Source organism: Colletes latitarsis, chromosome 8 (genome assembly GCF_051014445.1).
Source record: "Colletes latitarsis isolate SP2378_abdomen chromosome 8, iyColLati1, whole genome shotgun sequence".
Lineage (NCBI taxonomy): Eukaryota > Metazoa > Arthropoda > Insecta > Hymenoptera > Colletidae > Colletes > Colletes latitarsis.
In genome coordinates, this window is record NC_135141.1 from 24,324,985 (window position 1) to 24,338,655 (window position 13,671).

The 13,671-nt window shown below is 40.9% G+C and overlaps 1 protein-coding gene across 3 annotated transcripts; it reads left to right on the forward strand.

Moving 5' to 3' along the window:
- Positions 1–127: 127 nt before the first annotated feature.
- On the forward strand, positions 128–4,125 carry Dnaseii (deoxyribonuclease II). 3 transcript variants are annotated; one of them, XM_076770759.1, is made up of 7 exons: positions 128–270; positions 770–889; positions 1,138–1,315; positions 2,942–3,434; positions 3,498–3,600; positions 3,671–3,809; positions 3,880–4,125. In XM_076770759.1, exons 2-7 carry the CDS (start codon positions 780–782, stop codon positions 3,985–3,987), a joined length of 1,131 nt encoding a protein of 376 aa, XP_076626874.1. In that variant the 5' UTR covers positions 128–270; positions 770–779; the 3' UTR covers positions 3,988–4,125. The 3 variants fall into 3 exon arrangements, with proteins under 3 accessions (XP_076626874.1, XP_076626875.1, XP_076626876.1); XM_076770760.1 differs by lacking the exon at positions 128–270 and adding an exon at positions 277–533 and having other exon boundaries at positions 640–889; XM_076770761.1 differs by lacking the exon at positions 128–270 and adding an exon at positions 277–533.
- Positions 4,126–13,671: the final 9,546 nt, after the last annotated feature.

Here is a 13,671-nt window from a genome sequence, read left to right on the forward strand (position 1 = left end):
CGTAGACAGAAATAAAAAGCATCAAACGAATTGAAACTTGTGTGATTTCTAATTAGTATCAGAAATACAAAGTGTACATTGTTCAGAAGGGAATGGTGTAATCGGTCAGCCAATAGGATGGTTAAAGTTGCGTGACGTATGCCAGGCTTCGTTTACGGATCTTGCTACATTCTACGGTCGTTCCAGTGGTCGTGCAGCTGGCCGATCGCGATGATAGTAATTTCCTTACGTAAACAGAGTTGTGTTGTGTTTTAATTGTGATAAATCTCAGTACGTAAACATATACAATGTGTTAAATTCGAACATTCGTTTAAAGTGGCCGTATAGATTAAATAATTGATCGATGCCCGTTCGTAAACAGTTCATATTACTTGTCGAATATGTATATGTCAATTCGTTTAAGTATTCTAATACAGCGTGTTTGAAGAACATTTCGATTAGGCTAACGTTTTTGTATAATTCTGTGTCAAGGGACTAATATGTTGTAAAAATATTCTTTTCCGTCAAGGTCATTCTTTCAATGAGTTTTCAAGGTTACTGTCGTTCTTCTATACAAGTGCATGATATGTCGAGTTCTCTGTGTCGAATTGAATGACGCGCGTGATTGTAATCGTCATCGTGGGTATTTTAACGTTTCAGGGTGATTTCATCTCATGAATATTTTCAAATAACGTTTAACTTCACCTGAAAGGCTATATTATTTGTTCCGTAACCATAAAGAAGATATCTCCGGTAGGGTGCTGTTGAGAATATTCTTTTTTTATTTTAGTGAAGCGACAATGCGTAAGATATTTTATGTGATCACGTGCCTAATCGTGTGTAATGTCGCAAGCGTCGATTCTGACAATAAACTGCAATGTAAAGACGAAAACAACGCACCGGTTGATTGGTAAGTGTTTCCAAAGTTGTTATTCAGAATGATTACGAAATACATCGCGCTTTTTTTAAAAATAACACATTATATTTGTCTAATATTAAACGAGACTCAGAGCCCCACCATAAATTTAGCATGCTGGCCCTAGTGTTGCTGGTTACGCCACTGGCTTCGGGCCATTTTTCTAACAGTTCGAAAGTCATTAGCGACGACAATACGAATCGAACGATTTCACTACTGCGATTATACTAATGTTATTTTAGGTACGTGATTTATAAGTTACCGAAAACTCCAATGAGTAGTAATCCTTTAATCAAAGACGGTAATGCTTATTTGTACGTAACAAACGCAACTGTCGGAACCGGGTGGCGATTATCTACTAGGTCTATCGCTTCAAACAATTCTATCCCTGGGATCACATTAGCGCCTATTTACAATGACGTAAGCATGAACAAAATGCATTAATTAATATAGATTTATCTCAATTATTCGACAACAGTAGGACTTTGATACTTGCATACGAACATTCATTCGTTGCGCTGTGTTAACAACTGGAAGAATTATTTAACAAGTACAGTAGTACCCACATAAGTGACTGGATTTTTGCTCATATAAATGACCACGGTTATCTCCGTTAATTATTAGAAGCCAAGCGACTTCGAACATCGAGTGTGTCGAGCGTAACTTGACGTCGGTTCTTATCGATATATTGTATACACGGTGATCGGCCGCTCCTGGGAAAAATTTTAATGAGCGATTCTAGAGGCCAAAATAAGACGAAAATCAAGAATACCAATTTGTTGATTGAGGCTTCGTTAAAAAGTTATTAACAAAATTATTAATATAATTTGTCCAACTACACGAATTTTTTTCTCACAAGTGCGTAGGTTTGGGGGTATGTCTTTTGATCAAAAATGTTTGTAATTGACCCCTGCAACTAAAAATAATTTTTTTAGTATGATTTGAAATTTTTTAATTTCGTCTAAAAATTTCAGTACCTACTCGAATTTTATACTCGAAACTGAGTAGGATTTCAATTATGTCTGTTGACCAAAAATGCTTGTATTTGACCCCCGCAACCGAAAATAATTTTTTTAGAACGATTTGAAACTTTTCATTTTCGTCGAAAAATTTAAGCACCTACCCCCCTGTCGATTTTTCTTAAAAATTCATTTTTCATTTTCAGTAATTTTGTTTGACGCCCTGAAGAAAAGTTGTCTAATACTTTTTTGTATGTACCCATGAGCTCTACTTCAGAAAAAAGTTTCATTGAAATATACTCACAATTGTAGGAGTTATGGCTGTTTGAAAATTGGACCATTTTTATGGGGTTTTTCTCATTTTGCGGGGTCAAGGACCAACTTTTCGAATATTTTTACGATTTGTACATATTCTCCACCAAAATACGCGTAGTTTGCTTTTTTAAACATTAAAATCGTTCAATCCGTTCAGAAGTTATGACGTTTTAAAGATTCGCATGAAAATTCGGGCAGACATTTCTGGCCAGAAATGATATTTTTGGTAAGGAATTTTTTTCTCGAAACTGAGTAGGATTTCGGGGGTATGTCTGTTGACCAAAAATGCTTGCAATTGACCCCTGCAACTAAAAATAATTTTTCCAAGACGATTCGAAAGTCTTTTTTTTCACCCAAAACTTTCAGCACCTACTCGAATTTTTTTCTCGAAGCTACGTAGGATTTCGGGGGTATGTCTATTCACCAAAAATGATTGTAATTGACACCCGCAACCGAAAATAATTTTTCCAGAACGACTTGAAATTTTTGAATTTAATTGCTAATAACTTTTTAACGAAGCCTCCGTCAACAAATTGGTATTCTTGATTTTCGTCTTATTATGGTCTCTAGAATCCTCTATTAAAATTTTTCCCAGGGGTGGCCGAACACCCTGTATATGACAACCAAGGGAAGACGACGCCACAGGATATTTTTAATCCCGTTCTTCTGCAACTATCGAGGCCCTACTGTACAAATAATTACATACGTATAGAATTAATATGTTGTATACTTGGAACCGGTCGTTAAATCTTAATTCTTGCACCATGTATAGAAAAACGAGAACAAGAGTATGTGGACTTTGTACAACGATGATCCGCCAGATGCGCCGACCGTTTTTAAATATGGCCACGCGAAGGGCGTAGTGGTGGTTAACAGTGATCAGGGTTTCTGGTTAATTCATAGTGTGCCAAATTTCCCTCCGGTTCCCAATAGCGGCGAGCTGACCCGCCCTTCGAACAGGAAAAACGTAACTATCGCGGGCAGATACGATTATCCAGAGAGTGGAAAGTTGTACGGGCAGAGTTTTCTCTGCGTTTCCCTCGGGGGGGATCAATTTAATTCTGTCGGTGAACAGTTGATGTACAACGAAATTGTAGTGTACGCGAAAAATATTCCCGAAAAGCTCGATAAAGCGTATCCGTTGTTAAGGAACGCAACCGATCAGAAACGGATCAGGTCGCCCCCGTATAACAACAAAGCTGTCGTAAGATCCTTGGGATCGGTCGAGTTTGTTTCATTTGCCAAGGGCAGCAAGTGGCAGAAAGGTAATTAAATTTGAATTGGAACCAGATTTAATTCGTTGCATTGTACGACGTTCATTTGTTTAGGTTTATACACCGATTACGTTGCGCCACAGTTGCAGACAGATCTGTACGTGCAGTCGTGGTTAAACGGTCGTGGAAAGCTTCCATCCATGTGCAGTCATAGAAAGTAACATCCGTCATTTTACCGTTTACCGTTTTTCGTTTCAGTTCATTCTTCACACGAGTTAATTTTACAGAGTTTACAACGTAAAGAGCCTCGTGATGGAGGCAGCCAATGTCGATTTCTCGAGCAGTCGCGATCATTCTAAGTGGTCTATAACAGTTAGCAACAAAACAAACGTTCATTGGGTTTGCGTCGCTGATATTAACAGAGCCGTAAATATATATTCTAAATATTTAAGTAGTAAAGATTTCAAGGAATTTGAGGAATTTCTTTTCTTTATAGGATACGCAGTATTCTCGAGGCGGCGGAGCCTTGTGTTTCAAGCAGGCACAATTATGGAGCGATTATCGGAACGCTATAAACGATGTAGAGCCTTGCTCTCATAAGTGAACGTGTGACGTTTTCCCTTTTTTGGGAAAATACTGGGAATTTAAACGCGTTCGTAAGAAACTGTGCCGAGCAAACGATACTCGGTATCAGTATTAAACGTATTCTTCCAGTATAATAAATTGATTTCACGTAAAATAAGATTCCTAATTACGATTAAATATAATCCAGTCCTTTGTATGTGTTCTGTCTAGCGTAATGAAATTGTTGCAATTAATCGTTGAGCTGCCGCGTGATTCTCTTTGTTAATGTGAATTTTACGCGTACACGAGTCGGAGGCGGCAGGCGAGAAATATGCGAACAGTAAAGTCCTGTTTATAATATTCCTCGTGTAAACGTGCATATCATCGAGCGTTGCGAGTGTGCTTATTGTTTTCGGTAAATTGCGAGAGATGATAGCACGGCAGAGATATTATCTAGATATACATTTGGCATTGTGCCTGAGCACTAATTTAGCTCTAACTACAGTATGCCTGTAACGTACAAGAATGAGGTGTGAACGCGTATTTATTGAAAGCGTCGACAACGATTCTAAAGTTGTACGATCGTTCGAATGTAGCGTGCAGTCCGCCGTTTACACGTTTATATTTGTCGTAATGACGGAACGAAATGCGCCGACGATACGCTATCGCGAATCGGCGTCGTTTTCATCGAATTCTTATAATATCTGTACAGCGGATATTTTTCGTCGATACGTATCGTAAGCTTCCGTAACATCAATGCGAGTATACAAAGTAATAACTGTCATATTAAATGCAGTTTACTTGCGAGTGTATAAAGAAGAGGTCTCGGTAGTTCTTTATTACCGTGGAATAAGGACGGACGACGGGGATCAGAAGCAGTTCTTAAATTGGATTTTATGAAAGGCAGTAGCGGCTCCTCCTGCACCGAGTTCTCGTTTCGTCTTCCTTTTTCTCGACGGTGCTTATTGTCTACCTAAGGAAATTGCAGAGTAGCTCGACGTGCCGTTAATGAAAGAAAAAAGAAAGCAGCCGAGGTTTAGTAAGCGGAAGTAAAGAGGAACGATTTGCTCTTTAATGAAAATTTCAAGAAATCGACTGAACTTCGGCCCGCTCTTCATCGCCGTTTCGGGCTCCTCCATCTCTTTGATAGACTTTGTTTCGGAGACTTTCATCCGGTAGGAAAAAAGTTGTCTAAATACTTCATCGCGTAAATCGTAACGATCGATTATCAACAGTAATTACTCAGTCTTGTTACAAACGTTATACTGTACACCTTTACAGCGGACGAAAGTTTTATGAGAATATCATGATTTATTTTATAAACTTACAATTAGTTATGTGGCGCTGCTTCGCTGCGGGTAGGAACCCGGGAAATTCGTAGGCGTTTCATCTGAGCCTGCTAGTGGACTCATCAGCAAGGCTTTCTAGCAGGCCCTGCCTTAGACGACTGATATTGGGAAGTCGATCGAGGAATGTATACGCAAATAGCAACCGAGGGGTTGGTCGAGCGCTTGTGAGAGCACGACCCCTCTGGTGGCGAGCATGGGAGGTGACGCCACAGTTATTATTCTTTGCGTGGCACTCGTATATTTTTAAACAAGATAGCATACGCGTGCTAATTGTAACATTAAATTAAAGATAGCACGCGCGTGTGTAATCTGATACGTCTAATCTTCATCGATAAAGATAAAGGTGAAAGATTAATCTCTGCTACTTAATTAATTGTGTTTGTCAATTGTGTTTATCTCTTTTGAGTTTGCGTCACGTTTTTTTGAACATCTTGTGGTATACGCGATAGTATACAATGTACACCCAGGATATTCCAAGACGCGATACCCCATATTTCTCCATTTCGATTCGATTGTTAGAGAATTCGTTGAACCGTGTATTTGTCGAGGGGGAAAGAAGCGACAATTATATAAAGAACAATTGAATCTGATTTCCATTCACCGACTACGGCTTATCATTTGCGTGGAAGTTATCGACTAATTGATGGTACAAATGTTAAGCGAAGCGTGCTCGAACGCGGTAGAGTTTGTCCTAGAAACAAGTGATACGAGCACGGTCGATGCAGCCTCGTCAATCATCAGAGGAATGTTAGAATAACTAAACAGGGAGGGTAGGAGAGATAAAGAGGTTTGGATGAAAAGGTCGATAGATGGAAGGGGGTTGAAATTCGCAGGTGTTCGTTCAGGCGTGAATCAATCGGCGCACACTGCCAAGAGACAAAACAACGCTGAAAACAAGAAGCGAGGGAGTTCGGTAAAGCATCTGGAAGCGGATGCTTGGAAAAACAAGCTGGCTGCCGCTGAAAGGAGATTAAGAGTAGGAATGCAGACAGGGACTCCTTTAATACGGTGCCGGCAGCTGGCATCATTCGGTCAATTTCTTGGTGCCTACATAGATATTCATCTGTTTGATCTTGATTTTCCATGTCATGTCGTGATCTTGATTTTTCTGTGAAATAAAACTGTTTTCGAAATTCGTATGTATTGTCATTCGTTGTACTCCCGATACCAATAAATATTTGTCGAAAACTTTTTTTAGTCGGTGTCGCATGAAAGTCTATAAAGAGTGGAAAATGATTCACGCGGGCGTTCTCGAAAATATCCAGTTTTCGCGCGCGTACGATCACGTGACAGGTTAACGCGAATATCAACGATATATTTCACGTCACGTACCGTTTCGAGTTGGCGTGCTCGATGGGGCGCAGATTTCGGTTGAACCGCGTAGCGGTGTCGTAAAAGGGTATGAAATTTCGCCGGCTGGAAAGATGAGGATACGACGCTGCAGTGTTCGCGGCGATATTTCAGCATTAAAGGCGGCCTGTTCTGCATACTAAAATCCTGTACATCGTCCAAATATACGTGCAACGTTATATGCATGAAACCATCGTGTGTCGTGTGCTCGCGTGTGTACTTAAGCAACGCGGTTACGGCGCATGCGCGAGTTTCCGCCATCTTCTTCCCTCCAAAAGACCATCATCCGGTTTCCTTTCCCGCCTGGCTAGTAGTGCCACAGGGTGTTTCGAGCAAAAGGATGCTTTTGGATCAATTAAGAATTTCAATCGATGGTAAGACAAATTCCAAATCTGATACTGTTCATCTTGTACACGTAGTTTGGGTGTATGTACGACTCTTAATGGCTCCTGCACCAATTAAGATTTTATGAACCCCTTGGGCTGTAAACTCTGAGACCTTCAGCAATATTTTCAAAAGAAAAAGTACATTTATTTTTATTTCGCTAATATAGTTTTTGTACAAAAATAGTTTTCGTGAATAAACTGGAAAGAATATTGTTTCTTGAATAGTCGAGAAATGTAATGTAAAAATTCGATTTGAAGCTTCCGGAAATGCGACCGGAAGTAATTTCCGGTAGCCATCTTTTAATCAGGCTTCTTGAACCCGCCACTAGATGGCTGTTAAATAGATTTTCGCGCGTTTTCCATCGACAGAACGTAGTACTTGATCGATATTTGTTGAAGTAGCATTTTTCAATGCGTTTTTATCAATTGACTTTTTCATGTGATATCAATGTTAGTGTTTTATATATCGTATCGAATAGCCCTACGCTGAATTGTAATATTACCTTATACGTATTCGTTTCGTGTGTGAGAGAAATCATGTGCTCTGTTGTAGTTGGAAACAAGACTGTGTTGGGTTCTGCGGACGTAACGAGATTTCAATCTTGAAAGTTTACTGCAACCACGTAGGATCGTCACCCTCTGGTAAGTGCAAAATAATCATTGTTTAAAGTAATTCGAAAGTTAGGTTAAGATACGACGCAGCACTTGGTTGCGAATTTGCAACGACCGATATTTCGCTACTTCGCGTTGGTGGATAGTTAATGTTCCACCCAAACAAATTCATTTTCTGTCCTTTTGATTTAGAATTTGCATTCGTGATTGAAAAAAAGTTGCAAACAAACGCGCGTTTATTTTCAACGATAAAGATATAGGTTAAGGTCGTGGTTATGTTACACTCGTCCCGAGATTCGAGCGAGAGGTTATGCATATGTAACAAAGATATTTGTAGACAATGTTTAATATTCATATCGTGGGGTTCCGAACGGTTTCCTACATTCAACAAGAAAACGCGTTGCATACTACATCCTCACGATGTTATACTTGCAAGAATAATTAATAACCATTTTCATTCTCTCGCGAATGAAAAGAAATATTTTAATTTTAATTTTAATCTTTTCTTAACTCGATAAATTTGACAAATAGTTTTGCATACGTGTGTTTCCAAGTGCCAGGAATTTTCTACAAACATCAGAAGATACTTAATGTTTCGTAAGTACTGAAATCTGGTCTTAAATTCCTTGGATAAACTACGTAATTTCGAATTATCGCACGACCATAATTATCTTTTGTATAATTTTTAGCAAAAAGAAGACGTTCGATTGTAGGGCATCAATTAATTAATATGTAGATCAGAGTTGGGATAGGTCAATTTTAATTAGAATAAAGCAAGCTTCAGCCCCTCTCTGTTGCCTAATTCCAGTCAATAGCGAGATTAAGGTACCTTGACCCGGATTAATGTATTAAAGTAAATTAGGTCACTCCAGTATAAACTTCCGGGACATCTGTTGGGTTCGCCACAGGAGTTTGACGAACCACATCGAAGTTTTAATAGCGTGTCTGACCCGTATCCTTTAAGTGGTGCCTTTGCGGGAACCTTCGTTACAACATATGAAAGCCTCTTTGCAGATTGGATGTTGAACGTTATATCGGTAACCTATCACGTTATAATTATACCGTGATACTGGTTGTTGTACGCTGATACAATTCCATGTACAGGAAAAAATCGTTGATCGATCGTTCCACTAATTGGAATTCCGATAATCGACTTTCTACCGTAATCTTATTTTTGCAGGTGTATATCGCAAGAGAGAATCTTGTTTGCGAGCAATGATATCGCGCTATCTCTTTGGAAGGAAACAGAAACAACAGTGTCGATAAAGATAAATAATACGTAAGCGCACGATGGACGGAGATAGTAGTTTTATTGTTACGCTCCATCGCGACTGAATCGTTGGTGTACCGGGAACTACATTAAGGTTGTAGGAACTATCAGGGTGGTTCTCTCCAGTTGCAACCCGCCGGGAAACTACCCCGAACAACTGTCTCGGCGTAACCGAACTCGAATGCATCACCGTCGTAGTTTCAACCAGAGGCTTCCGGTACTTACCGAGAACTTATCAGACAACGGAAGTGTCGTTGACTCATAACCGTCGACTTACTACTTCTACGCTGTCGAATACTTGGTGCCAAAATATAACGACCTTTTAATTTCTCGCGTGTTAGAAATTCAACGTCCCGATGGAAACGTGTAGCGGTACTGTTTCTCCACTCGAAACGTTCTTTCGCGTATCAAACGCGTTTCCTGTCGGTCCACACTTCCTTTTCTCTGATTATTTGCTCGGTACATTCGTTCGTAGAAGCTCTTAAAATGCTAGGTTGCTCTGTAATTTCTCACGTTTTATCCGGGACGGATCAAAGAAAATGGTTTAACGTCCTTCGAAGTAGCTTGTATACAGGTCTACCGGATTTAGATAGATTTCAACGGTTTTATAAATCAGTCTTGTTTTTTCATAATAAATCTCAATAATATCAACCGTACGAGGTGTGTAAATTATGTAATGAGACTGGCAACGTAGGTGAACGCGTGATACGCCTTCGATACAAGTTTGTACCCGCTAGAGTCATTTGGTTGGCCATAGCAATTGTTTTCGTAGAACAGTTCTTTCTAGTGCGTTCTAAAAATTAGTCAAATCGTCTAGAAACTCAAGGCCTCAAGGCCAAACAGTCAATCAACAGTTTTACCGAGAGGTTGCACCATGACAATGCGCCTTGCCACACAGCAATTTCAATAAATGAGTTTTTGACCAGTAAAATCATTCCTGTGGCTCCTCAGCCTCCTTATTCGTCTGACTTGAGTCCTTGTGATTTTTTCCTCTTCCCGAGATTGAAAAATCACCTCAATGGACGTCATTTTGGGACACTCGAGAACATTGAAGCGGCTGTAACCGACCCGCTGAAGGCTACACCAGCCTCCAGTCTCCAGCGTTGTGTGGCTTCCCAAGAAAGTTATTTTGAGGGCGACAATATTGAACTGGAATTCTATTCGAATAAAAAATTTAAAAAAATCAGTCTCATTACTGAATTTACACACCTCGTATGTGTGTTCACGATGGCTTGTGGAAGCGACTAACAAATATAAACAAAAAAGTTCTGTCTCTGTTATTGCGAAACCTTATGGTACCGTAGCGAACGAACATCGATAGAGTTTCTGCCCGGGCGAAATCGTCGATAGATCGTCGGACATGGTTTTGTAAAGGGTGAAAAAAGCGCGAAGCAAGGTTACGGGCGAGTAGAATTGCAGACTACCGAGTCAGAGACCCGCGAACGCGAATGTTAAGACCGTGGAACGCGGCGGGGTGGTCCGCTCTCGTACAGACGCGGCAGAGAATAATTCAAGTAGGTAGAAACTGGAAGGATAAGGGCGAGGGTTGCGTGGCGGTGGAAATTGCGGATGGCAGGGGTAAAGCTGCAGCACTCCGCTTAGACAAAGCCTAACGAAGCTTCTATTCAGCAACAGTAGGCACCGCGAGGCCCAACTTCACTTCTATTATACTTACTCGTCGGCACGAAGTGAATTCCATCCATCAACGGAATTCCAGGCTAAGCAGCTCTCTGCTGCCTGGCATCTCCATCTCTGGCACGAGAGGTATTCTCTCCTTTTTTGGGGTTGCATCCTCTTTGTGTTTACCCCGCCGCCTAAAGTACCCGGTGTTTTCTTCTTTTCAACGTCAGCATTTCTATGCGGACACGTGTGCGTGCATATTTTATCGCTTCTCGCGGCTCGAGACTCACGCGAGCCGCGATTTCTCTCCCAGGCTTTTACACCGTCGTTCGACCAGATTTCGAATCGTCCGCGGCTCCCGTATAATGGTAGTTTTATTTCCGGCACGATTGTTCCGCCGCGGCGTTGCGTGCACGTACAGAAATAAAGCCCAGCATCGGGGAAATGCGAAATGACCGCGAAATCCGTCCCCGCAGCGCTTTCCAGTTATTTCTACTTGTTTTTTTTCACGGCGCACTTCTTTTTTCTTGTACGAGCCTAGGCGTATCGACAGTCGGGGATATGTTGGCGCGAATCTGTGGCCGGGATAAGCGCGTCTCCAGCGTAATAAAACTCCCGGAGGGAAGCCAGCACCGTTAGTCGGAACTTTTCCACGAAAAACGAGAAAAAGAACTAGAAGACGTAGAATCAATCCCGTAACGTCGCTCGGGTACTGCCCCACCGTACAGTTCTGCCCCCCCTCAAGAACCAATCGTAACAAACTTTGGTTTTCATTATAAAAATCTCTCTTTATTTTAGTCGCAGTCGAACCGAACTTGCGCGATAGACGTTCCTCCGGAACGAATCTTTTCTTTTACTGTTAGGTTAGTCCGTAAAACGTCGATTATCAGAATCCTGGTTATGCAAATGGTCAAGGGTCGAACACGTTCGCTTCGTGTACACTAGAAAAGTTCAATAAGGTTATTAGCGTAAACGCGATTGCGTGTTATTTTATTTTAAGTTGGGATAGAATATCTCATTTATCGTATGGTAAATATGCATGTGGCTGATTTTATCCGTAAATATCCGACAATGTTTATATCCTTTACAAGGTTCTGGTTGAAAGGTAATGAAATGAATTGAACGCTAATTTAAAAGAGTACTTCAAGCTGTTGGGAATACTCGTCTTAGTGGGTTCTTGCTCGTTTAAGGTGCTTGAAAATAAATAACTCGAATAAAAAATGCGAATACTTATAATTCTCGCTATAATATTTACACGTTGTGTTCACGTTGCTTGTACAGTTAAGAGCAAAACTGAACACACATACGAAATTTTTGCGTAAATAATATTTTATTCATTGTTTGCATGTAGAATACAAAAGAAACGAAATATACAGTATTAAGTACAATGTTTTAACTTTCCAAAAAAATTTTCAACGATCTTAATATCCTCATTATTTTGATACAAATTTTTTTTGTGTAGTTGGTTTTGCACCATAAAGCATTTGTAAATAAACATTTCAGTTTTATCTAGATTTAATAATTCGTCCATAAACCATTGGCCTTAATGGTGCGTTGGATGCGTTTAGGCATACTTAAAACTATATTTTCGCAGTATTGTGGAGTAATTGGGTACCATTGTTTATTGTCGTTGGCGGAGCATTATAATCATTCGCTAGTTTCATTTTTAAATATGCTCAAACGTAAGAATAATTTAGTAATATTCTCGTTTAGTCTGTGTAAGTTGCGTTTACTAATCGTGGAACGCTTTGAAGCGCCATTAGCAAGTCGTTGAAACGTCTCAATTATTAACGAACCGAGAAGCGTCGTGGACGTTTGACGAGTCGTGACTGGAAACTGGCCGTCGACGTGTTTCCGTGTTCGCGTCCGTGTTCGCGTTACGGCGTTTTTACGCGATTTGAGGGAAGGAAAAAAGGGGCCAGGAATATCGAGATACGAGGCAGGTCACGAAACTCGAGCGTCGACTTCTCGCAGAACTTACACGTTCTTCCTTTTCGGCTTTATCTGACTCCGTGCGCCACAGGACGTCGGAGTTGTGACCGGAATTGCAATATTTCGAGACGTTGCTTCGACGTTTTCCACGAGGTTGACCCGGAGATGCCTATTTCATCGGCGACGACACATCGTTGTTAGGGACCTCTACTTTATACGGTCTGCCCTTTAACCTTCCTCGTCCTGTTTTCTCCTTCTTATCGGGGACACGATGACTTTTCCGCGAAATGAAAGGGACACGAAAAACAGCAAATCTTTGGTATTCGGGTCAACGAAGCTCAAACGAAAAGAATAAACAACGATGTTTTGAAATTCAGGACTCTCGAAAGTCTGTACGCGTACGTCGAACCTTTCGATATCGTTGATACGTAAAAAACGGTTCAAGTTTGATCGCAACGAATACAACCATACGTTATTCTCGTCAAACTTTACCTAGGTTTAATAGCCCCAGACCGCAATACGGAGAAACTTTAAACGTATGCCGAAAGTTGACGCGAAACGTGTGCTCCCCTCGAGAAGACACGTACAAGTCGCACCGGGAATCAAATATGCATGAAGTACATGCGTTAACATTTTATGTACAGGGTATTCTTCGCGTATTTTCGCCCGGTGAAATTCACGGGAGCGTATGGCCGGAATTACGGAAGATTGATGAACGCCAGCTGCGCTTGGAGAACAAGTGGCAAGCAAGAAGGATCGTTCCGGCAAAAATGATGAAAACGAAGAGGAAATGGAGACTGGCGCCGCGTTTAACGAAGAAATAAACGAAAGTGTCGCGAAACCCGGACGATTGTAGCTAATTTCTACGCTGCGCGCGTTCTTTGTTGTTTCGTCTCACGTACAACGAAAGGATCCTATTAACTGCTTCGAACGTTCGAAATTTAGGCTAGCTATTCCGAGCTACAGATTCGCTTCGACCACGGAATAGTAACATTGTCTTCGGGTATTTATCTACTTCGATCGACAAAGATTTTACGGTTTACGAGAAGGCGCGAAGATTCGTTGACGATCGTTTTGGAAAAGAACGTTACATCGGACGGGTCCGTTCGCGTTCATCGGTTGGAAAGGAGGAGAAGGGAAAAAGAGGAACGCGGAGGTGACAAATGCAAGGGAATGGCTGTCCCTGAGTGTCTGGCAAGCTCCAG

Excerpts from the sequence above, each read along its gene's own strand:
- Dnaseii (XM_076770759.1), top strand. The coding sequence starts at position 780 with ATGCGTAAGATATTTTATGTGATCACGTGCCTAATCGTGTGTAATGTC. Across the intron at positions 890-1,137 it reads AACAACGCACCGGTTGATTG|GTACGTGATTTATAAGTTAC; the intron begins GTAAGTGTTTCC and ends ATGTTATTTTAG. Across the intron at positions 3,435-3,497 it reads GGGCAGCAAGTGGCAGAAAG|GTTTATACACCGATTACGTT; the intron begins GTAATTAAATTT and ends TCATTTGTTTAG.